Below are 26,729 nucleotides of genomic sequence, written 5' to 3'. Positions count from 1 at the left end.
CTAGAAGGTGTAATTCAAAGGACAGAGTTGCAAAGGTTTGATGAGGATAGCAGCAAGCACCTCACTCTGTAGGACAGATTTTTAAGTGAAAAGTTCCAGAAAACTTTGCTCTCTCGTCAGAAGGGACTACATTTCTTTATTATGCGTGATGTAAAGCCATTTGTGGTTTGCCTTCTCTTTACTTGAACATACGTGGATAAAAATCTGTGATTCTCATAATGAAATAACTTGTATGAGAATGTTCTTATTTAAGTATGAAATGCTTGCTGTGATTGTTACAAGTTTTGTAGTTTACTGCTTGTAGACTCCAAATGTAAACAGCCTTGAACATGAAGAACCTGCTTTTAACATGGTAGCACTACTAAAGTCATTTTTTAAAAAAAAAAATCACACAAAAAAGGGAAGGACAAAATTGTTACCTAGCAGACATCTATGAAATATGGTAAGGGATAAATTCAGAAGCATCTGGTATCGTGATAGTTTCCCTACAGATACATATTCTAGTACATTCTTAGTGGCATGACAACACATTCTTGTTGTTATTTGTACTTATACCAAACAAGCATTACAGCAATATTGCTGAGTGCACGTGGAAATTGATACAGGGCTAATGTTTCTCATTTGATATACACCCTAATCAAAATGATATGAACTTAGATTAGTAGATCCTGTATATCTTTTTACATCAATATCAATAAAACGTGTATTGGGCCACTAGTGCCAAAGAAGTTCTATCTATTCTGATGACAACATAATTAAAGAACTATATCATAGGTGTCCTGACTAGTTTTAAGTTACCCTCGGGACAAGCTAGAGTCATCAAAGAGGAGGGAGCCTCAATTGAGAGAAATGCTTCCATAGGATGGAGCTATAGGCAGGCCTATAGGGCATTTTCTTAATTAGCGATTGATGTGAAAGGACCCACATCATTGCGGGTAGTGCCATTTCTGGGTTGGCACTATATAAAAGAAGGTTAAGCAAGCCACGAAGACCAAGCCAGTAAACCGCACTTGTCCACGGCCTCTGCACTTATATATACCTCCAAATGTCCTACAGTGATGGAAGGTGGTTTTGAAACATGAGCCAAATAAACCCTTTCTCCTCAATTTGATTTTGGCCATCTCATTTCATCACAGCAATGGCAATCCTATCTAGGGCAGTGGGTTTTGGTTAGTGGTACTGAGTGAAAAAAAAATCGTCTTAAGCAGGGAAATTGTTACCAAAAAGATGTGGACATGTCCTTATTATACTATCTTTTATGAAATTAGGAAAACTACTTATTTCCTTAATAAAAATTTATCTGATAGAAAACTATTTCTAAGTTAAGATAATTTTCATAGTATAATGGCAGCAACCCATTACTCTTCTCTTAGTTTTGAGACAAAAAATGCAACATTTACTGTTTTCTATTGCTATCTGATAAACACTCTCATGATGAATACATTTTTATATTCTGTTTAGAAGAGTGTCAATAATGTAATCTAATGAACCCAAACACTTTCCACCTGTCTTTCATATGCTTTGAACCACTAAATTCCCTAACACGTGCCATCTATTTTGTACCCTGAAACATGGAGGCCGATCTATGCTGTAACCAGTGGCTTTTCACTCATTTCAGGCGGCACTGCTGTAGAAAGGAACATATGAAAGGCAGGCTGAGTAAAGAGCACATGTACAAGGCAGCCTGACTGTGGCAAATGGTTTCCTAAGTAGCAGATTTATCATATGGACAGCTTCGGTGGCTGTGTTAACTGTCATTAGGAAATGTCCTAGGGAAATTCTCTGGGTCATTAAATGTACTTAAATCTTGACAAATTAGGATTAATCAAAACACAAATTAGCACTCCCTATGAAGCACTAAACCTCCAGCATGATCATCAAACACATTATGCAAGTAATATGTTAAATCTTAAGTCTCTGCCCTAGAGTACAGCTTGACTATTTGATAGCATTTCCTGACTCTGGTAGAATTGCTGTTTTTATGTGGGCATTCAGCTTTTTGATAAATCTTTACATCTGTGAACTCTTGACCCTTACATTTTGTTCTTAGTAGACGCTAATGTCTTAACATAATGCATTTTGTAATCTCTAGGTCATTTTGTCTTGTATCATTTCTACAGTTAGGCACTGAGAAATAGGAAACACATGCATTTTATGCTTCCTTGGTGGTTATGTGTTGATTACTACATTTTAACCACTGATTATGATAAGTGAGCCCTTAAGTAGGTTTAGTGCTACATATACACATTAATTACCCAAGTGTGAAACTCAAATTGCTCTGACATCAACTTTTGTATTCTACCTCCATGTGGCTGATAAAACCAAGGTATTATTGTAATACATATAAGGCTATCATACCTTGCCAAACTCTTAGAGAAATTAAAGGATTGTGATTGAGAAATGTGGAAGTATTTATACTTATAGTTTATAGCTATAAACATTGGGATAATGCATTAATGTATTTCATTCTGGCATTTAGCACATAGTTTGTATTACTCAAGATACAAAATATTGTCTTAAGTAAGCGAAGATCATGTGAGCTCACAGAGACTGAACTACCAACCAAAGAGCATGCATGGACTGGACGTAGATCCCCTACACATAATGTAGCTGATGGGCAGCTTGGCCTGCATAAGAGTCCCCTTGCAATTAGAGTGGGGAGCTGTCTGCTACATGGACTCTGTTGCCTGCTTTTGGCTCACTTTCCTTTAGCTGGACTGCCTTGTTGGGCCTCAGGGGAAGAGGATGCGCTTAGTCCTGATGTGACTTGATGTGAGGGCGGGTTGGTAGCAGTGGAGGGGCTCCCCTTTCTGAGGAGAAGGGGAGGGGGGAAAAAGGGGAAAGGGTGAAGGTGGGACCAGAAAGAAAGGAGGAAGGGATACAATTAGGATATAAAGTGAATGTAAATAATTAATTAAAAGAACATCAACAAAGCAAAACAAAACAAAGCCCCAAACCTTGTCTTAGATTGTTAGATATGGCTAACATAGCAACAGGTCCTGAAGCAGTTTGGCTCCACCAATGATGCCTTAAAATAAAGAGCATCTTCTTCCTGTATACTCCTCCTTTCCTTTACTCCTTGCACCATAGCACCATAGTTGTGACGCTTCCTTTTTAGAAAGACACTTAAACTTCAACATGACTCAAGAAAGATGAGTTTAACAGTACAATGCAGGGTGAGTGATGAGTGGGCAGAAGGCAACTGTTGCTTTTATTTACGTGCTTGCTCTGGAGTCTTTTTACTAATTCAGCAAAAGTTTGGTTTACAATGGGTATCTCAGGAGTTCCACATAGGGATCTGAAAGGGAATGTTAGAAATCTTTAGGGCTCCTAGGGGCTACACGAAGGACCAGCAGCCTCAGGGACAGATTTTGAGTCTTCCTCCTTTATCCTGCACAATTAATTGAGAGTGATAGTAAAGGAAGAGATGAAAAGAATGTAACTGTAGCCTCTTGTTTTGGGTGCACAGAAAATAGTTCTTTCTGAGTAGCTTGATTGTAGGTGACATAATCTTGCTCTCAGAGTAAGGGAAAGATAAATGCAATCTGCCAAGTGACAGAAACAACGATGTAAGGCATAACCTTGCACCTAAAATGTTATCTTGAATTTGAGTCAACTTTTATGATCCCAGAAAGATTTCTCATGTGCTGTATTTTGGAGCCAATTTTCCTCAATATTATGTGGAGTAACAGAATTTCAGTTGTCTCCTTTTACAAATATAAAAGATAAGACGCAACGAATTAGAGCACTCTGTGGAAGAACTAAGATTCCACACTTAGTTCAGAACTCACTTAACTATTTTTATTTGGCTGTCTTTCAAGTTGGACTTCTAAGGCTGCTAGCAGTATGAGGAGGCGTAACGTATTTCCCATTTGTTTTTAGTAATTGGGTTTGTAGATAATAAAGAACTAAGGTCCCAAGTAGATGCTCTCTTTGTTTTGTACCCAGAAGGCTTAGGAGTTCCTCAGAAATATTCATATAAATGAAGATGTAATTAATTGTTTCATCCAATTTCTTTCTAATCACATACCAAAATACAAGAAAACCGATGAAACAAAGTCAAAGATATAATGGGACCTTTTAGAGACAAGGAATGGTTTATGTCAGAAATGTCAGTAAATTATACTCTGCTTAAAACAATAGCAACATATTGTGTGAAAAAGAGCCATTAAGTAAAACAAATGTGTTGAAAATATATTAGGAGCATTTTATAGCTTATGTGATAGGTAATGCCCTGCTATTTGTCATGTATTTAGATTTTTTTATAAGATAAAAAATATGTAAATGGACAATTGATAAAAGAACCTATCCAGACATAATGTGTGCATATCTATCTATCTATCTATCTATCTATCTATCTATCTATCTATCTATCTAATATATTTAGCCAGAGAAGTGTCCATATAATGACCATAAATACATCTGCTAAACTGGAAGTGAGAACAAAGCATAAACCACTGACTCTGAAGTAGGGCGGATAAGTATTAGCATTCTTTTTAGAAATGAGAATTGCCCATGTCTATAAAAATTAAAATTCCTCACAATCTGTGGCTCAGAAATCTCTCCTCTGGAAATCTATTCATAAGAAGAAAACCACCAGTAAAATATATAAGTAAGTACATTTGCTCCAGTGTCACTCAAAGTGGAATGAAATTATAATAAAAGTGTAAGTGATTAGTGATGGAACCATTCAGTGTTTTGTTATGAAATCATAGACTGTTATATCCTATAGAGTTAGAGTATATAAGATGAGTTACGAGGGGAAGTTACTGGATTTCGTTGTGTAAAGAGGACTTGGATGTATTTTTGCAAGATGTGAAGTGAGAAACATGAACTGTAATGTTAAATTATATAGTTCAGTGTGTGATGGTGTGTATGTACAGAACACACATACATATGAGAACATAAGCTCAACTATAGCAGAAATGAGAAATATGTGGGAAGTTATACACTTGAGCGATGGATAATGTGTGAATAGACTTCTGATGTGGAGAGAAAGGAGAACAAGGATCAAGCATGAAGTAAAAAAAAAGTCATAATATCACACCAAAAACCTTAAAATAAGATATACATATGATTTTATCTGTGTAAAATTTACATATGTGTCTGTGTAAGTCATAGGAGTACTATTACAAAAGATTGTCTTTTATTGAAAAGATCTGATCATGTTGAATAATATTAGAAGAAGAGTAATTAGTAAACACTATAGGTAACAGGTTTGTTGACCAAGATGATTTATTTGGACATTATCTCTGATTAGAAAATATCTATGGTAAATTTTAACTACTTTTAAACAGCAGTTTGTTGTACAGTTAAAAGGACTCAGAAGATTTGAGCTGGTTCTAACCTGAAAGCCTTATACTGTGGTCTAACTTTCATAGTACCAGAAGGTGCTATGTCATGTACCAATGGAGAGAAGAAGCCACTGTTTCTACCTCTGTGATGCCTCTGAACCCCAACAGTGTCCACCGTGGCAAGATATCAATGTTGGTGCAATAGTGACACTTATATCTTGGCAATAGGCAACAGTTACTTAACTGATCTTAAGGTGCTCTCAACAGGAGGAGAATCATGCGTGGATTTAAAAACCTATCCAACTATCTGTGTCTAGTTATGTCTTAGAAGAGAGTCTACTACCACAAATGTACTAGGCAGCATAAATCCTAACACATTCTAAAAAGCATCCTTACATCCATTGAAAAGTATAGCTCTCACCCCACATCAAAGAAGCTTTTATTTGTATCAGTCTGAGACCATCACTGAAAATCACAACTGGTTATATTGGAAGAATCAGCTAATTTAGGGGAGCCCAGTCCCAACAGATACATGTATAACATTATTCTTGGGTTGGCAGCTCAGGGAACATCACAGAAGAGGGGCCAAAAAGACTGCATGGGCCAGAAGACAGGAAGTCTGCCTAGAGATTGTATCTCCTAGAAACAATAGGGAAGCTAAAACTATAACACTTGAATAGTGTGGCTACCTAACCAAGACCTGCTCAATGACAATACCAATGGACACACTATTGTGGATGAAAAAAATCTCACTGAATCCTATCCCTAAAGAAACAACTATAGGTAACTAATGACTGTTGAGAAAGAAAGAAATAGTTTTTTAAGGGGCCCCTTAATCAGTATCCAATGCCAACAGGTCAGCCCTGAAATCATATACACAGAAGCAACACTAAACGGATTCAAAAGGCTCTATTTATATATTCATGTGCATGCATGTATATATACATATACATGTGAATATTTGTATACATACATATATACATATATATGGATATTTGTAACAAGTGTAACCAAAGGAATTAGGTTATTAGGTTTTTTTTTGTTGTTTTTGATTTTGTTTTTCGAGACAGGGTTTTTCTGTGTAGCCTTGGCCATCCTGGACTCACTTTGTAGACCAGGCTGGCCTCGAACTCACAGTGATCCGCCTGCCTCTGCCTCCCGAGTGCTGGGATTAAAGGCGTGCGCCACCACGCCCGGCAGGTTATTAGTTTTTGATCAGTGGTAGAGGAATGGGAGGGGTTAGAAGGAGTTAAGGGAAAGGGTGAAGTGGTGAATTATATTTTAATTAAAAACTTTTCAAATATTGTGTGTGTGCGTGCATTGTGTGTGGCACATACATATGGAAACATGAGCAAATGAGCATGTAAAGACGAAGGAAGGGAATCTAATGGCTTCCTCTATTACTCTGTCCCAATTCCTTCAAGACTGAGTCTCCCACTCAGGCTCTCTGGGTAGGGAACTCCTGGGATCTCCCTGTCTCTACTTCTCAACATTAAGTTTACAGGCACATAGTCACGGCCAGTTTTTCACGCTGATGCTCAGGATTCGAAGTCAGGTCCTCTTGTTTGCCCAACAAGCACTCTTGCTCACTGAGCCATCTCCCTAGCCATTGTTTTTAAACAAATTCTTATACACAGGTAATTTACAGTGATTCTACAACGTACATTTGAAATGAAATTGATTCTTAGTGTTTCTTTTAATTTTGTTCCATTGATTCAAAAAGTCATTTCTTCAAAATAGTGTATGGCTACTATAAAGGCTGTAATTTACGGGAGCCATTACATTTAGTAAAAATGTCGCTAAAGTGTTTATTGATTTCAATATAATATGCTAAGGCAGATAGGACCAAAATGCAAAGTAATTAACCAATGCATTACAATTAATGCTCTCCTCATGCATACGGGTCATAGAAATGAAATGCAAACAGACACATGGTGAAACATAGCCCTTGATTTCTTTTTACCATTGTCAAACATTTTTAAATATTAAAATATAATTACATCACTCCCCTTCCCTTTCCTCCTACCACCCTTCCCGTTTCCCTTACTTTTTTCTGGCACAATATTCTCATCAATTCTTCATATATATGGTCAGAGGGACTTGACTTATTATGAAGCTGTGTTGACCATCAGTTCTCCTATTATCTACAGCTAACTAGTATGACTGGCCACCAAGATATGGAGAATATAATTCAATTGTAGACTAAGCCTCCTTCTCATTTTCCTTGCATTTGTATACTATGACTCATGGAAAAGAACCAGAGGACAGAGGCAGATTTCTGTGCGCAAATAAAATAGCTACACTGATGTAGAGTGAGGCTTGTCTTCTCCCATGGCTGCTATTTCTAAACACAGGTTTGATTTCTTTTTTTCTGCAACATAAATGAAAGTGTCTTAGCATAATACCAAAATTCCGCCAGCAGTAGTGAAGCACTTCTCTCCCAGAAAAAAACCCTGTCACATTGTCCCGTAGCATAAAATTACTGAGTGGGAGTTGATACCAACTAAAACACACTTTGAGATATATCTATCACAAAAGATGTAATTATTGTGCGCTTTTCCTATCCACCCATTCGCATAGGTAACAGTATATGTACATCTAGGAAAGTATATACCTGAAAAAATTTGCACTATTACTTCTTTAAAAGTCATGTGATAACACGATTTGAATGGACTGTTTCTGCTTTTTTTTCATCCTCAAATTGATAACAAAACAAAACGAAACAAAACAAACAAACAAACAAACAAAACCGTCTTAGGTAGAACATGCACATATTTGTTCCCAGTGCACTGATATGTTTTTCCCAAAAGAGAGTGTTAGGGATTTTATTGCCCAACCCCCAGCCGCTCCGGGGAACATTAGAGATGGTTTGAATTCGTTAAGTTGGGGAAATGCTGAGTTATTTCAGTATTTATCTAAAAATGGCTTACATAATATTTCCAAAGCATATTTTACTGCGGAGTTTTAGTGAGTTTTGAGTAGGGAGTAGGGACAGGAGGAAGCCTCAGTGAAGGTATCCCTGAGTGAATGAGTGCTGTTGACAGGCAGACCAACCGAGGAAGCCAGGAAGCCATAAAGCTCAGCCTCTCCCCAGAGTGAGGCTCAGAGAGGAGTGGTCTCAGTGTGGCTGTTGATAGTGCCTACAGACAATGCCCACCATAGCTTCTGTATCTCTCAGTGGTACAGCCTCGAAGACTGCCACCCTAGAGAGGCCGCACCCTGTGAAATTCCCTGAGCCTATCCTTTTAATTCAGCGGCACACCACAAACCCCGCCTCTTTGTTTATCTGTATAGAATAACCGTGTGTCCTTGTTCAGCTGTGAGCAAATAGCCTTGTCTTTCTGTTCGCCTCTATGTAACACGCTGAGCTTGAGGGCGCTGCAGCGTCTCCCGCAGAGAGCCCAGACCATCAGATCCTAGCTTTCTGTGCTGGGTGTTTGTCTTTTTTTTTTTTTTTTTTTTTTTAATTCTCTAGCCACTCCAGTTATGTTCCAGTCTCTTGAGGCTGTGAAACAGTTCTGTTTTTCTATTTCCTTTTTCTTTTTTTATTGGCTTAACCTGTGTTGATAAAAGATCAAGACACCGAATTGGGTTTTGAATGACTCTGCTTTTCGCTAACTCACCAAAGAAAGCGTTTTATGCCCTGTCATTCCCTCGCACATCAGGAACTGCACTCGAGGGTCCTGCTCAAACAGGGCCATTATTTTAAGGAGTTGGAAAACAAATGAAGACATCGTTTCTACTCTTTACCGCTATAGTAATACATGGAGAAATGCAAGCTTGGGGTATACTCATTGCCCCTGTGGTGTTTCTGAGTAGCTGTTGATCTGTTTAAAGCCCTGGGGCAAACTGTCCTTCCTTCCCTTGAGTCAAACAATCCTAAAATAATCTGGCTGTGGTGACACACTCTCCTTTAATCTCAGCATTCAAGAGGTAGACACATGCTGACCCCTGAATTTGAGGCCAATCTGGTCTATACAAAAGAAGGCTACACAGAGAAACTATCTCCAGGAAAAAAAAAAAAAAAAAAAAAAAAAAAAAAGACTCATTTGGCAGGGGAGTATAGTGGTAGCCCTTGTAAGATAAGTAGATATTTGTATAAACTCTAGGCAAGTCACAATTCCCATGGTAGAAGACTGCCATCATTTTGAAATATAACTGAGTGTCTTGTCACCTAATTTCATTGGGTGCATGTCTTATGCTTTCTATTGGTCATGTTATGGAGCTTCAGATGCCTTCGTTGCTGTTATTATTATTATTATTATTATTATTATTATTATTATTATTATTATTATTTACCCACATTGTTATTATAAAGAGGTTTTGGGTCAGTAGCATGGGATGGGCAGATGAACTTACCCTTTTTTAAAGTGTATGTTGTCTAGGGCCCTGCTACAGGAGATCAAGAGGGACAAACTTGTGTATTAACATACTTCTCAGTGCAAGATGATAACCTACCCCCTTTTGCAGAGACCTCTTATCTGATTGATTAACCACCATGCAGAAGGAATTATTGTCCTTTAAATGTTTAAGTTACATTTATTTATTTTGAGTATGTTTGTGCATGTGTGCTGTGTGTGTGCATGTATGCACATCACAGGGCTCCTGTGGAGGTCAGAGGACAAATCATACCAGTTGGTTTGCTCCTTCCACCTTGTGGGTCACATGTATGGAGTCAGTGAGTCTTAGGAATTCATCAAGCTTGCCATCCAAATGCTTCTATCCACTAAGCTATCTCACCAGTCGTGAAGTATCATCTCAGGTGCAGTTCGCAAAGTTATTTTTAAAGCTCAAGTCCTGAATGAAAACCCAGTATTTATTTACAGAAAACCAAGATTCCACCAGCCCTGTGCTCCACTGTCATGTACACGCAAGTATTTCCCAATCACCGTGTCGTGTCTCCTTTTAAACGTCTGTTGGATGAGCCAGGCATGGACACTGATTTAGACACCTTTGTTGTGGTTCCATGTTATTGATCAGCAAAAAGTTGTTCACTGACTATGATTATAAATAAAAGGTTTTTAGAAAAGATAAGAGGATTAAACCTACGGATCTGAAGGCTTGCCACACTATTTCTAAATGACACAGTTTCTTGTAAGGATTAGTGTTATTATTATTTTTTTTACTGATTTCATTAATTGAGCATAAGTATAGCTTCCTACTATTGCACTTTGTTGGAATAACCCTGCTGTTTGAGGTCGCACTCCTCCTGCTCCAGATAACCACTCTGAGCTCAGTGTTAGGTGCAGGATTTCCTGTTCCTAGCTCCCTACCTGACTCATCTAGAGAGTGTCTTTAGACATAGACGCCCCTAACCACATTGATTGTGTCCTTGGCACAGATCCCTGCTAGCTCTCCCCTCCCTACTGTGTTCCTGTTCATATGATATGAGCATGCTGCCAAAAGCAAAACAAGCATCTTTAAAGTGCCCGATTTCTCTCAATTATGAACGTCTCTCGTGGAAGCACTCCACCCATTCCCGAAGGGCTATATATAGCCTTTGCTCTCCCCGATTAAAGTTGAACTATCTCCTAAAATGGTTCCCAGAGTGATCAATAAGGGCCTGCTAGGCCTTGCTTCTCATCTTCTGCTTCTCTTGCCTCAGTGGGATGGTGGCCAATAGCGCCCCCTGCCCCCAGAAGAGGAGAACCACAGCACTTCACTGTGGTATATTAAAAAAAAAAAAAAAAAATGTGATCTAAAGTCGAATGTCTAGCACATAAGAAACTATTTAAGTAAGTGTACAAAGTGATTGTTTTTCTCTCAGTGTGTGTGTGTGTGTGTGTGTGTGTGTGTGTGTGTGTGTGTGGTGTATGTGTGCATTCTTGAGTATGCAGGAATGAATTCACATGTGTGCACACACTTCTGGAGGCCAAACTTGTAGGTCAGTCTGTAGCGGCTGCCCACTTGGTTTATTGAGACAAGGTGTCTAATTGGCCTGCAATGTACCTTGTAGGCTGAGGTAGCTGGCTGGGGAGTCTACCTGTGTTTGCCTTCCCTGTGGTAGAGACATAAAGTAGAAACCGCTACCTTTTCTTTAGTGGGATATGGAGATTGAACTCAGGTGTTCATGTTTTTGAGGCTGACTGAGCCATCTTTCTGATTCCCGAAATGGAATTTGCACTGGGTACAGTTAGATGATATGTAAAACAGTACTGGGGGCTACTCTGCCCTGTAGTTGAGAAAACAGAAGAGATGTGAAAACAAGGAAAATAAAATTTTGATTAAAATGTTTCTCAGAAATCACATCAGTCCCAGCTGGGTAGAGTGGCACACACCTTTAATCCCAGCACTCTGGAAGCAGTGGGCAGGCGGATGTTTGAGTTTCAGGCCACCCTGATCAACAGAGAGAGTTTGTGGATAGCCAGGGCCACACAGAAAAACCCTGTCCTAAAAAGCCAAACAACAACAACAACAACAACAAAACAAACAAACAAAAAACCAACCCACCTCCCCCCCAAAAAGGAAAAAACTAAGCAAATAAGTAAATAAGTAAGTAAGTAAATAAATAATAAAAATCACACCAGTCCCAAGAAATAAGGATCTCTATTAAACAGTTTGTCACTTATCAGTCTTTGTCTTGCTTTGGCCTTATATGTTGCCTTTCTTAAAGCTCATGCTGTGTCACACAGATTTATCACTGTTCCTGGGAAACTTTTTAGGCTGGGAAGCTGACCCTTCATTGAGATCCTCAACCACTCTGCCTCTGTAATTCTACTCCTGTCTCATATCTCCACTCTCTCACCATTCATCTAGAGTGTGGCTAACGTGGGAGCTTAGACCATGTAGTACAGCACTGCTGAGTTTTTCCCCATATTCCTGAAAGCCGTCATGTCATCTTGTAGGGAGCATAGCACCAAGGTCCTTGGACCCACAGATCTCCAGAGAAACCAGGAATGCTAAGCATATAGCTTTGTCTTTGCAATGGGAAAGGTGAAAAACCTGTCCTTCCACCCGGAAAGCTAAGAAATGAAAGTGATTAGCAGCCTGGTGGCCTGTGTTATCTCTTTGGCCAGGCCATATCAAGCTCCTAGAAACAGGACTGGAGGCAGCTAGTAATCTAAATGACTCCCCCAAGGCTCCCACAACCAGGACCACAGGTGGATAATAGCCCTAGTGACCGAGACCAGGCCAAGCCTGTAGGCCCTTAAACTAATACAGGTAGCCTATCTCCAGAATCCATCTTGGAAGAAATGACCTGTATCAAGTTGAGTTTCAGTGTAATTACGCTTTTTCATACCACAGGGATTGCATCATACCAGGAAACTATTTTTTTTTTCTTCAAATTATACTGGGATTAAATGCCTTGGGAATAAAGCTCCTGTTATTAGATTCCCTGAAGTCTGATCCAAGTTGGTGAAGTCAATCTGGACTTCGGTTTTTATTCTTATCTCTTTGCCTGTCTCATTTCCCTGCCTGGATACCTACAGGGACCCCTTTATCCCTTATTAATTTTTTTCCTACCTGTGTTCAGAGTGATTTTATCTGTTAACCTTTCTGGATAATTTATTTCTTATCTATTCTATTAGTCCAGATACTTCCTATACTCATCTCTCAAATTTTTCATTCATTAAAGAATCCTAGCAAAACTTCACACATCTCTACTCTGCCTTTCCTAAAACCAACTAAGTAAAAATTATTGGATTGTCTAGCTCTGATTCAGTGTGTGCGTGCATGTGTGCATGCGTGCGTGTGCATGTGTGTGTGTGTGTGTGTGTGTGTGTGCGCGCGCGCGCATGTATGCTTGTCTTGATCTCCTGCTTATGTTTCTGGGAATGGTTGCCTTTGTGTTCCACAATTGATGATTCTACTATCCCCTTAGAAGATGGTTTTTTGACCAACATTCAATGCAAGAGGTTCCATTAGGAAGGCTCAGATGCTCGCTACAGGGAGCAGAGGAAGTAGGCAGCAGATAGATTATGATGCACATATTATATTTGGTCACAAGTGCCTTTAAAATATTATAAGTACAGGTGCCTTTAAAATATTAAAACTGCAGAAAGATTAAGTGACTTGCACACGAGTGTTGGCAGGTTGAAAATGAGTGCCTAGGTCTTCTGAAGTTTTGCTGTTTTTTAGCCATTGTTTGGTTGTCGTGGTAGCAGGAATTTTAGGAAGGCAAAAATCCCACCACTAAATGTACATAATCTTCCATGCTAATATTAGATTATAGATTTATTTTCTGTTATTATAAAGGACATTTGGACCTGTAGGGATTTTCATCACTCTTAATTGTGGTGTTAGTCTTCTTAGTTTTACACTCACACAGAAAATACTTTCCATTTTCTTGGTAGCATTCTCACTAAAATTAATGGTGGCAATCAAATGTTTTAGATCATGAAATAATTTTAGGCGAATTAGCTGTGTTCTTGGAAACCTTTACTTCATTTGAAATTGACTCAACAGTAAAGAAAATGACCTGAAATGTTTCATGGGAAACTATATATAAGCTTCTACTTAAATGAAATAATATGGAATGCTGATGCAAAATATAACAGTTTGATAAACTAGCTAATTTTTAACTATTTGGAAATTATAATTTTACCAACAATAATTTGACGAGACACAAGAATCTTTAACAATGTGGTTTTGGAGGTTAAAAAAAAAAACAGGTCTTTTAGAATTTTCTTTTTCTTTCCTTCTTTTTTAACCTCTCAACATTCTGATACTACAGTTGTTTTTCTCTAATCAACTTTGCTTTACATGTCATGCATCTTCTATTTGCTGTTTCAGAGATATCTGGCACTGAGGTTTTTTTTCTTCTCTTTTTCTTTTTGTTTTACTCACTTTGCAGTCACAAAATGAAAATGTAGACAGCATGTACAAACAAGGAGTTCGTGCAAAGTCAAGTGTTCAAAACCACATGCAAGTCTCAGCGGCACATGGCTCAGAGCTCACACGCTCCAGGATCATGTAATACTGGCATGCAGATGAGAGGAGAGAAAAGCACCTACATCATGAGAAGAGGATGATGAAAGAGAATGACATTTTCTTTATGACAATTATCTAATGCAAACCGTATACCCATAACCTCTACCAGAGTGGGAATGGGGGCGGAGCAGTGCATATTTGTGAAGAGTAGGGCACTGAACATAAACATTGTTGGAGGTCCAGTTGTTACTACAATGGAGAATTTCTATTCTGTACTTGGCCTCTTCCGTGTTATCTTCCCCCACTTCTTGCTTTGTATTTCCTCTGCTATATCATGCAAAAAAAGATCAGAACTAACACTGGAAATCATTTAACAAGCTCTAAACCTGACAGATAGCAAGGGTATTCTCCACAATTTACACGAGAATTAAATTGGATATAAATACCTCCTGTTCTTACCGGTGGGTGTTGTGATTCCATGTGTTAAGGTGTGAAGCAGACAGGAAAGAGATAAATCTTTCATAAGTACATTGTAAATAGGCAAGTGGTATATAAACCATATTTATAGGTAAGAGAGTCAAACAATGATAGGTAAATAGTTGTCACAAAATATTTTATCACAAAAAAGGTCATAAATGTAGATTTTATGGAGAAGGGAGGTAAAATAAATGACTGTCTTACTACTGTTATTGAAATACTGTGGCAGTATGAAACAATAAAATTGAGTGACACATATTTTAATTAAAAGTTCTTGACACTGCTTAAGCCAGCCCAACACTAGAGACTCCCCAGTGGTTTTGAATGCTGGTATCTTTGTTAAACAATCACAATCACAGTTTGTGGAAGCAACCAATATATAGGTGCTCTTTCTTGCAAGATTAAAAATCATCTCAGAAGAGATCACTTTATTAAGTGGATTTTCCACCATGAACTTTGGGACAACTGAAAGTAACAGCTCATGGACTTGAGTTACATTCTTTGGTTCAAATTTGCTCATTTATTTCTTCAAATTAAAATTTTTTTTTATCAAAATATGATTTTATTTCTTACTCAAATAAATCACATGCAGGTATGATAAATTTATCTATATATAAATGTGTCTTTGAGTTGGCAGTAATTGCTTTATGGTCTTCCCCATGACTTCTAATTTTGATTTATTGTCCTTTTGTTAGAACAACTCTGGTCAAATGTAAGATAGCAATCTAAATTGAACATACACACTCACACACACAAAAAAATGGCATCATGTAACTGATGGAATTATTAAGTATGAATGATGCCTTTTTAGGACAATTTTCAGAACAGGGTGCAGCATATTTCTGTCTTTTCCTATAGCTCTGTAACATGAAGTGGTGTTTGGCTCTGCTGCATAATTTAGCTCTAGTATTGAGTTCCGAAAGCCATACAGCAAGAATAATGGAAACCATCCTCTCAATCCTAAAAAGAGCTCTTCAGAAATCAGCCATTGTATCTATGCTGACTTTTGTGCAGTGGTTCAGGAGGAGCTTGAGAAAAGTGTCTTCTCCTTTTTTCAATATCGACTATTTTAAAAGACGTTGAGGAATGTGTGTCCCCCCCTCCCCTAAGCAGAAACAGTCATTAAACCAAGAATACTGGAATAGAATATAATTAATTGTTAAGGGAAGTATGAAACTTCCTATTATAAAATGCTTGCTGACATACTTAAGGCCTCTAATCTTTTCTAGGAGTATTCAAGATGTCCTACTTCAAAAAATATGTTAATCTTGGGTCTCTGCTTGGGGTCATCAGAATTATTACAGTTCATGTTCCAAATCTTAATTGCAGATGGGTTCAGCTACTTTTGTTGTTGTTGTTTTTTTTTTTTTGTTTGTTTGTCAATAACCAGGCCATACCATGAAGGCCTGAGTTTTAGCTAAGACAATGTTTCCTTTAGTTGGAGTTGGGAACTCTATGACACATAGTTATATCAGTTTGCATCACGTTATAATGCCTTTGCCACACAGTATAACTAGATATAGCACCATGCAATGCCATGAATTGAGAATGAGACACTATCTCCAGGGGGAGAAAATAAACATCCAAGAGAAGGGAACAAAAGCACAGGGCTCAAAGCTGGTGAGACTGGCCTTTCAGTTTGCTATAGCTGTTAATGCCTGTTCAGCTTCTGTTTCGGGAAACAGAAATACATACCATGTTCATGTCAATGCCGTTGGTGTAAGTCCATGCGTGCTGGAAGTACTCTTCAAGCCGTTGCCTCAGAGGGTTGGGGATTTGGTGGAAGCGAATGAACTCTTTTACTCTCAGCATCTGCATGTGGTACCTGGCAGTTCCCGAGTACAGTCTTTGAATAATTGCAGAAACATTCCCAAAAATGCTTGCATACATTAGGGCTGGATTGGATAAAAAACAAAGTTATGGGGAAACATTGAACTTGGGCATGGCATAACATACTATCTCAGAATATCAAATGTGCTGATTGTATTTATTTAACCCAAGTATATAAATTTACCCTTGGTCCTTGGGTAAACTAATCATTCTTTGCATTTTTAACAGTAAAGAGATGTAAATTATTCAAAATTATTATGCGTTAAAGTAAAACGGATACTGCTTTATAAGATACACATGCAACCAAGAACATTAATTGATGTTCAATACATTTGTGACAAGCCATCCTAGCTGTAATAAGCCAAATCACAGTCAACACTACTGTATTTTTCTTGAAAAAATCATGAGGCAAAACAATCTTTTAGGAGTTTTAAAAGTACTTTTTCAATAGTATAGATAGAGGTATCACCAAGTTCTGGTGGTCAACTAAGAGCATTGTTTTTGGAATCTCTAGGACACCTCAAACCAACAACTCTAGGGAAAGTACCATATTCATGGCCCTGGACTTTTAAACTTGGTGACCTGCGGCTTTGGGGAGGAATATTATCCTATGTGTTGGATAACTCCAATTCAACATATAGATATTATAAAATAGTACGTTGACATATGGATCGCTCTCTTCCTATACAGTATTATCATGGGAAATGGAGAAAGCAAATTGATGTGGACCAGGAAGCTTTTCCTCTGCTGGCTGGTTGTCGTAGTATTTGAAAATGACATGCAGACTGCTAGGGAGAAACGTGATCAATAGTCGTACTTGGTTGTGAACTTAGAGCTAAAGTGGGGATCAGCATGGTTAAATATGCCCGTGGGTGCAATGGTAGCCAAATGGTAACCAATATAAGCTCCACAGAAGGACCCTCATGCCTAGTACTATAAATCTGGCCAAGAACACATTGTTGGGAAGGTCATATGCTCCAGGGTGAGCCTACCACTATTACTTTCCAATATGGACATCGTATCTGCTCTCTAAATCTCTATCTCTCACTCATGTATTTAGTGAAACTCTTGGGCCACATCAGGGCCATTTTTTAGTGCTGCTGATAGACAACACAGAAACTCACAATGGGTCAACGTGCAGAGAGTCAGTTCAGGCACAGATGGGGCATCTGTAGTACACTTCCTCCTCCCTCCAATGCTTAGGGAACATCAAGGAAGAAGAGGTAGGAAGATGTCCATGGCTAGAGTCAGGGAGGACCAGAGCACAACAGTGTCTTCTGATGACAGGGCCACTGCCCTCATGAACTCACAGAGGCTGTGCTTGGCGTGCACAAGAACACACCAGGCCACTCCAGCACGAAGCAGGAAAGCACACCTAACAGTTGATGGCTTCCTGGGGAGAGGATTAGTGTTCTTTAATGTTGTGGTTCCTGGTAGAGCAACCATGTTCCAGAGAATGACCTCATACCCATGGTAGCACAAACTGGACTTGGTGGGTTATAAAATAAAGTTAATGGGAGAAGAGGTGGAGCTGGGACAAGTCAGGGGTGGCCATGATTAAACTGCATTGCATGCATATGTGAAATTATGAATTAATTGATGTTACAATAAAAATTTAAAAGTTATAGTTTGAATTAGACTTCAAATGCTGTTTTTAAAACAACAACTTATTTCTATCACAGTCTAGAATCTAATCTTGTCATAATAAAACCGTATTGCAAATTTTCAACACTTTGGAGTTCTCAACTACTTGACTAATTTTAGATTTTTCTTAGATTGTTAAATTGCATGTAGTTTTACATTTATTTCAATCTGATTATATATCATAGATTCATGATATGCACACATATATCAAATTATATATATATGTGTGTATTATATACCATAAGATAATATACACAATTTGATATATATTTATATAATATGAATACACACACATATATAATTTTGCTCATCTATGGAGAGAAAGTGCTATGACACCAATTTGCATTCAGCGTTTAGAATGTCTCCATTAATGCTACTTATGATAACTTTTTAAAAATGTGTATGATGTGGCAATAAAGGTTTCAGGCTCCGGGGCCACAGTACACTAAACAGGCGAAGAAGAATCAAAAGCAACAGCACAGATTGAAGTATGAGATTCAGCTATGTTCATCCAACACATCTTCCTTGAAATGCGTTCTCTCAATACATCTTCCTTGAAATGCATTCTCTCAACAGTTCTCTAAAAGCTACTTGCTCATTTACAAAGCAGTTGCTACCTGATTTAGGCTCTGTTACACTAATGCGTTTTCTTGACCATTTGTTTTCCCTCCCCAGCTCATTTCCTTCACTATTTTATCGTGTTTAATTGTGATGGTCTTTGTGTTCCAGAGATGCCTGAAGAAGGGAACATTCCTGGGAAAGATGCGATCAGTTATTAAAATAGGTAAAAAGGTGAGGAAATGTGAGGATTCATTTCATGACAGCTTGACTGGGCCAGAGTTTGATTTCATGCCACTCTATGTGAGTCTGTAAGGGTGTGCCTGCTTGAAAGTACCATTTCGGCTAAGTGATGCAGTTTGACTTCTCCTCTGTAGGTAGCCTTCATTCACCTAGTCCACCGAAGGTCTGAGTAGACTGCAAATTGGAGTGAGCGAGGCCTTATTCTTTCTTCCTGTCCAAGGTAGGAGATCGATCTTCTTTTGAGAGTGGACTGTACTAACCGAAGATGAAATTATGCCTTGGTTCTCCTGCAAAGCTCTGTAGATCACTTCCTTATCCTAAGTATGTGTTTTGTTCTTCTGTGAAAATCTGGATTAAAGAAGAGCTCTGGAGGAAGGCTGAGTTGGTGAAACATCAGTTATCTGCCGTGTGCATCAGTAATTTAGGTGAAGCTGCAGATAGAAAGTGTTTCTAATTGGAGTAAATTAACAGTCTGTTAAGAAGAGAGATAGCAAATGTCCACCAGAAATTGATTCCTGTGGGTCATGTTAGAAGGATATTCTACTTATATTTCTTATTATTTACATTTACATTTCCACTAGTTCCTCTCACATGCTCATGAGGCAGATAATGAGTGCACAAGGCCCTGAAGCTTAGATATGAAAGGAGGAGGTCAGGAATTGGTTCTTAGTGAGGCCTTAATAGATACGTCAGTTTTATCTCCATCTCGCCATGAAAACGAATCAAAAGGCTACCACCGATCCAGGAACTGCCAACTCTCACGATGGAAAACCTAGATTCTAAGTACCTAATTGGGGACCTGAATGAAAAATTGGGAGACATCTTTCATAAGGTCTAAGCTGATGATTTTTAAACTCCTAAGGAAGAGATGAGGTTTGTATTCCCTCCACCCACCCTTTCAAAGCAAAACATGGCCAGCTGGAGAGAGCAAATCATTATATTCTGCATATCCCATTCAGTTGTTGCCCACTCACTGTCATAGAATATTGGTAAAATGTACATTAGAAAAATAAACAAATAAATGAAACAACAATAAATATTTATATATGGGACTTTTTTCTACCCAACTCAACATTCCACTTAGCCCTTTAAGCTTTCTTTAGTGGAAAGTTTTGACTTCATCAAAATTGTTTTTTTAGGCTGAAGTTTTATAGAAACAAAATGAGCATATCCTTCTTCAGCCCATTCGCAAACATATTAGTTACTAATAAAGTATTACGTACTCTATTAGGACCACTACAGTTTGCTTTTTAAAAATCTACCTCATGTAGATAAAAATATGTAACTTAAGGGTGAAGCTTCATTGGTGCATAATTAACATAACCAGTATCTAGATGTCTCCATTATATGTGTATAGTCTATTTAGCTGTGACAAGCGTGAGAGACCAGCCTGTTTCTCTCCTCCCAGAACATTTCCTTGCACTGCTCAGTTGCCTGTGCAAATTACAGTCCTGGAACTGCAATGATGAACTTTGCTTGCTGGGGACGCCAGCACACATACCAACTGAATTTGCTTTTGCTTAGCATACGGCTGAGAGTCATTGCATCTATCGGTCCTCTTTTTTTTTTTTTTTGTTGTTGTTGTTAATATAAAAATCATAACGATGTACCAGAGTTTGTGTATATCATCTGCTGATGGGAAAAAAAAAACCACTCCTTTCCTACACATTGGCTGTTATGAGTAAAACTGGCATGAACATTTGTGTACAAGCCTTTGTGTGGGCATGTATTTTCATTTCCTCTTTAAACACCTAGGTGTGTAATTGCTGTGTGGTATGGCTTGTTTAACTTTACATGAAACAAGTTTCCCAGAGTTGTCTGATTTTATGTCCCCACCAGCATACTGTGGCAATACCATTTGTTCCATATCCTGCTGACATTTGGTACTGCCACTTTTAAGTTACAATGAAGGCGTATGTAGTCTCATTAGTGTTCAATTTGCATCTCACCAATGACTAATACCACTTTTAAATGAACTTTTTTTTAACATTAAGGTGCCTTTTTTGTGTGTCCTTTATCTATTAAAATAATTTGCTCATTAAAAAAAAAAACAATTATCTCTTTGTCAAGTCAAAATTCTTAATATATCTTGGATACCAGGCTTTTTTATTTATATCTTCAAAATATTTTCTCCTGGTTTTTCACTTTCATTTTCTTTGTTTTAAACATTGTCAATTGATATTTTTGAGATGACATCTCACCATATTGTCCTGGCTGACATGAAAATCAGTGTGTAGAGCAGCTTGGCCTCAAACTCACACCTGCGTCTTCCTACCAAGTTCTGGGATTAAAGGAATGTGCCATCACACCCAGTTGAACAATGCCATTAGAAAATAAAGTAATTTTGATGAAATATAACTCATCAAAATTTACTTTAAAGTATTGTGGGATGGTCTGATGTATTTTGATGCTAATTAGTACTTACTGTCTCTGGACCAACCTTTCGCTTAATAAAAAGCCATACCACCTGGGCAGGACAGGAGATAGGTGGAGCTGGGAGAGAGAGGAATTCTGGGAAGAAGAAGGACCAATACCAGGAGAAGGAGATCTGAAGTGAAGAGAGGAAGGCCGCCATGGGTTAGCTGGAGGAGAAGCACATGGCCCGTGGCATGGATGGAGAACCCGGCCCAGATGAAGAACATGAGCAAGTATTGGGGATTATGGATGGGAGGTAGCTTGATAGAAGTTATTACACACAGATGGCATGGGATTGAGACAGGGATCCCATGCCTACCCCACTATGGGAGGCAATTTAGAGGATTGAGATCTGCCCTACCCCAGGTTAACTAAGGCTATCTTAAAATGTAACACATGTCTGTGTCTTGATTGATTGCTAGCCGGGCCTACAGATAATAATTGTAATTTTAAAAACAACGTCAGAGGTCTTTTATCATATAATGTTATCTATAGTGCAATTTGTTGTTTATTTATTTATTTATTTATTTAGGTGGTTGTTATTGTTGTGGTAGTGGTGGTGGTATTGGGGATTAAATTCAGAGCCTTTCTCACCAGTAAAATGCTCTGCCATTGACTTGCAGCTCAAGGCCCAGAGCCCAGATTTTCACCCAAAGTGTACAAAAAGACTGTGGTTCATGTCATCAGAAGACTTCTTAGTCTAATTTCACTGTGTCAGAAGTGGTGAAACAGCATTGACATTGCTCTTGGGCTTTGCAAACCAAATGAACAGGAGCAACATTTACAGAAACTGCAACATTACGAGCAATGACACATTCTCCTAGAGGACTGTGGGAGTTGAGGGCACATAGTGTAGGTGATGGTTGGCCTGTCACCTTAGGTCTTATGCAGAGAAGTGGTGTAGCCAAGCAGCAGAGGTGAAGTGAGGGCACACCTCTGCTGGGCAACAGGTTTAAGTGCTTGGCTTTCCAATGTCTTGGAATTGAAATATCCCTTTTGTAATGGCGAGCATTTGTAACTCGGTCCATAAAAGGAGCATTAATTGTACTAACCCTTTCAAAGAGCCAGAATTTATGTCTACCATCTATGCCTATGTTATGTATTTAAATAGCTTCTTAGTTTCCTCTCAGCTCTATCGTATTTTCCTATGTGAGCTATTTGTCTTTTGCTAACTTTGTAAAATACATATTTAGGGGTTCCAGGTTATTGCTTTTTGAGCATTGTTTGAGCATTGTTTTAGCTGATTCCTATAGGCTTGGCAATTTTTAGCTGATTCCTATAGGTTTGGCAATTTTATTTTAACTTTCATTAATTTTGTTTTTAGTTTCCCACATATTTCTTTCTCCTTAATACTGCCTCAAGTGATTCAGGGATTTCCCAGCTGTGAGGACCTTCTGTGTCATGCCCCCACTTCCTTGTGCTTTAGGAACTCCTGTGTTACCCCCAACTTCCTTATGTTTTAGGACCTCCTGCGTCATGCCCCCCTACTTCTTTGTGCTTTCATTGTCACACCACTCTTTACATATTTTACAAAACCTATCAATTCACAAACAGCATTTTCCCATTAGTCAGTTATTTTGGAGATTTATAAAGACAAGGGAGAGTTTTCAATTCATTCATATATTTACCAGTTTTAATCTTCTCCATTCCTATGCCACCCACACTTTCACAGAGTTTAGTTCTCTTTTCATTGGAAGAATTTATAGTTCCTCACAGTCTGCTCATGGTAAATGATGTCGTTTGCTTTCTTGTCCTTACTTGAAATCCCGTTTAATAATAGATTTCCAGATTGACAGATACTCTTTTTCTTTTAATTAGAAGATCAATTTAGAGATCTTTTCATACTGTCTTGTTGATCCCACTGTATATAATAAATCTGTCAGTTTTATTCTTTTTTTGTTATACATAATGTCTTAGTTTTCCTTTTATCACCTTTGAAAATTTCACTTTATGTCTAGTGTTTGACATTTTAATAATGTGTCTTGATATGTCCTATTTACAGGTTGTTTAGTATTAACTGAATTTTTTGAGCCTCTAGTTTATAGTTCAATCTTGAAAAAAATAAAAACTAAGCCAGTGAGTATTTCTGAATACATTTCCGCTAGTTCCCATCATGCTTGGGGCTCCAGCTCTTGTTTCTGTTTGCTCCTCTTTTTGAGGGGTGCATGCCCGCATTTGTTAAGCATTTGGCCTCACCTGCTAGTCAAGTCATTTCTGTCAATTCCACATGTCTTTCATCTGTTTTCTCTCTTTCTTATGGCCTGATCCTGTGTGTGTGTGTGTGTGTGTGTGTGTGTGTGTGTGTGTGATAGCAGCTAAAATTATTTTGAATTAACATTGCACAGTGCTATACTTTTTCTTCTTTTAAAAATACTGGACTGCTTTCTCTTTATTTATTTATTTTGGTGTGCTAGTATCTGTGTATGTGTGTGTTTTATATTAATGTGTGTGCATGTGCATGCACATGTACACTTGACATAAAGGCATATGTGGAGCTCAGACGGTGGCATCAGATATGGAGAGACTTGCCTCAGTCAGTTATACAGCTTGTTTTTTTTTTTTTTTTGAGGCAAGGTATGTTGCTGACCTTGGAAATTGTCAGTGGACTGCCTAGCTAGGAAGCTCCAGGGATACCCTTCCTCCAGTGATGGGTTAGAGAGACAGTTGTCACCATGTTCAGACTTTTTATGTAGTTGTTGGACAGTGAAAAAGGTGGGGGACATTCAGGCTTGCATAGCAAGTACTTTGCCCACTGAGCAGTCTTGTTAGTTCTACACCTTTTCTCCCCCTTAAAATCAAATTTAAGTGTATTTTGGGGGTGATATAGAAACATACAATCTATATATTTATGGGGTATCATATTATATTTTGTGCAGTTTTTTTCTATTCCCCCACACATTTATTCTTTCTTTGTGGTAAGACATCAAAAAATCCTCTAATTAGTTTCTCTCTACAGTCATATTAGGTGTAGTAGCACACTAGATTTCTTACGCATATTCAATTCTAGCTTATTACACATTTATCAATCTGTCCCTAACTTTCCCTTTTCTTTTTGTTCCCACCCATATGTATGTGTACCAAATTTCCTTCATCTAGCCATGAGTAGCACTGAAGTTATTTGCATTTATGAACTATTATGAATTGTGTTGGAGTAAAGATCGGGTATAGAGAAATGATTTTGACTGATTTCATTTCCCTGGCATGTAAACGCAGTAGTGAAATTGCTACATCATCATACAGTAATTTTATTTTTACTTTTTAAAATAGCTATATTAATTTGTATTCCCACCAGCAGTATTCAAGAGTTTTTTTTTTTCCCCTGGGTGGCATTTATTTTTGGTATTTTTGGCAATAGAATGGTATGAGCTTTTCTGGTTTTAATGTGTGTTTCCATGGGGATTAGAGACACCGAACACTTTGCTGCATTTGGTCATTTGTCATCTTTTGGTAAATGTCCACTTAAGCCCTTTGCTCCCGATAAACTGTATCGACTTTTGTTTTTGAGACCTTGGCGTTCCTTCCATATTCCAGATAGCAAACCCTCTTCAGATGTATAGTTTGTAAGTCTTTTCTTCCGTTTTTCAGACCGTCTCTTTACTAGATTGTTTTCTCTGCTGTTTAATTTGATGTAATCCCGGGTGTCTAATTTGTGTTGCCTTCTGGTGGCTTCCTTGCATTGTTCAGTCATTTTTTTTTTTCCAGTTAGCTGCTGTAGCCTTGCTGATCGACCACTTGAAGATCAGGCTGATCTTTGCGCTGGGTAAGTGCTACTGCTGGGCTTTGTCCCTAGCCCCATGATCAGGCATGAGGCTTGCTTCTAAAGCTTTGCAAGGGCCATATTAGTTCTTGTTCTACGGCTTTATTTTACTACAATTTCTACTGAGCAATCTGGATCTTCAGTGAGGCATTCTACTCTGCTGGTTTGAATTTTTTAACGTCTCTCAGACCTGTGTGAATTCTTTACCAGGTCCAAGGGCTGTCATTCCATGTGTTCATGTCTCAGAAGAGTTCTGTAGGTTCCTGTTGGTAACTCACGAAGTTCTCTGAGCTCCTTTTAAAATCAGAGATGACTTTTTTTTCTTTGACTTTCTGCCTTATAGATTCCAACGTCTTGGCCTCTGTGACTTCTGATCTTCTCTCCTTGGCTGGATGTGCTTGTTGTTACCTGTTTGGGGTGTTTTTTCTCATCACTTTGAGTCCTGTCCCAGTGCCTCAGATAGGAAGCATAGGGCCATCCTATGGTCTGCTTGTCTCTCCGTGTCTGAAAACAATGATTTTATACATGTTGCTCAGTTTTCTGTCTGTTTGATAGAGGGTTGAGGCTCCAGGTATGCCATCCCGGCTAGCGGCAGAGCTTCAGTGACCGGTAGACTAAAACCAACACATTCTCCTGAGTTCTTTGTCAAGCAGGTCTGCATTAGAAGACACTCACTCATACTTGACTAGGTCATGTGTTTTTAAAAACTTAAATGAAAGTACTCTCCTTCTGAAAATTTAAAAACTTAAGGTCATCTAGAAATTAGAAATGTAGATATAAATGCAAGAGCACACCCAGGCTCACATTTGTTCAGTGTTCTTTCATTTGTAAATTATGCACACTATTAAAATAAATTCTCCAATCACTGTTCTGGGTACACAATCAGCAAGTCAGTGAAAATAACAGATTTCAAAATGTCTAGAGACGTTTCGATTACCTATACTAACTAAGACAATTTTTAAGAGGCTCTTACTGTGTATCCCATGCTGGTCTATACTTTTTCTTCTTCCTGTCTTCAGTCCTGAGTAGAAGGACTGCTAACTTTTGCCTCCCTTGAGATACCTTAGAATTGCTTGTTTTTATTTCTCTTGCATAATAATGCTGTAATAATCATACATAATTTCCCTTTGTCTACAATGCGCCTTCATTTTTCCCTTATAATAATATTTAAATTAAAGAAGCTGAAGGATGATGAAACTTCAACCTGATAATCTTTATGGTTAAAGCTAACAGACCGATGGTATTTGACACTAAAATTTTGGTTTTGAATTTTAATTTTATGTTGAAACCAGACCCCTTTCTAGGTATAAGTCTTGCTTAGTGCATAAATATTACAAACAATATTAACCAATTAATTTTTGCACATAACTTCATCTATCAGGAGATATCAGTAACAAATAAATCATTATGCTTGACAGCTATGCAAATTTCACAAATATTGCTATTATTGTTGTGCTTCAGGTTGTAATTTTACCTTTCGCCTAGTTGGTGGCATCACAGATAATGAGAGAACTCTCAAGCAATGCATAGAAACTGTTTCTGTATGACGTCATCTTGCATTTCTCATTTTGACTAAGGCTTATAAGAATGAGTCTTCTAATAAGTGACATAAGTGAAATATGAGTTGATCTTTTCTCTGA

At 38.1% G+C, this 26,729-nt stretch overlaps 1 protein-coding gene across 4 annotated transcripts in view; it reads right to left on the bottom strand.

Moving 5' to 3' along the window:
- Kcnh7 (potassium voltage-gated channel subfamily H member 7) overlaps window positions 1-26,729 on the bottom strand; it is a 450,850-nt gene that overhangs the window by 38,844 nt on the left and 385,277 nt on the right. For all 4 annotated transcript variants that reach the window (XM_051167119.1, XM_051167116.1, XM_051167117.1 and 1 more), the window contains one exon: window positions 16,338-16,537. In XM_051167119.1, the coding sequence (XP_051023076.1) occupies window positions 16,338-16,537 (200 nt within the window). The remainder of the gene's footprint in view (window positions 1-16,337; window positions 16,538-26,729) is intronic.

This window comes from Acomys russatus, chromosome 24 (genome assembly GCF_903995435.1).
Source record: "Acomys russatus chromosome 24, mAcoRus1.1, whole genome shotgun sequence".
In the NCBI taxonomy this organism is placed as follows: Eukaryota; Metazoa; Chordata; class Mammalia; order Rodentia; family Muridae; genus Acomys; species Acomys russatus.
The sequence above is the reverse complement of the archived record's forward strand: the minus strand, read 5'-3'. Positions and strand labels throughout refer to the sequence as shown.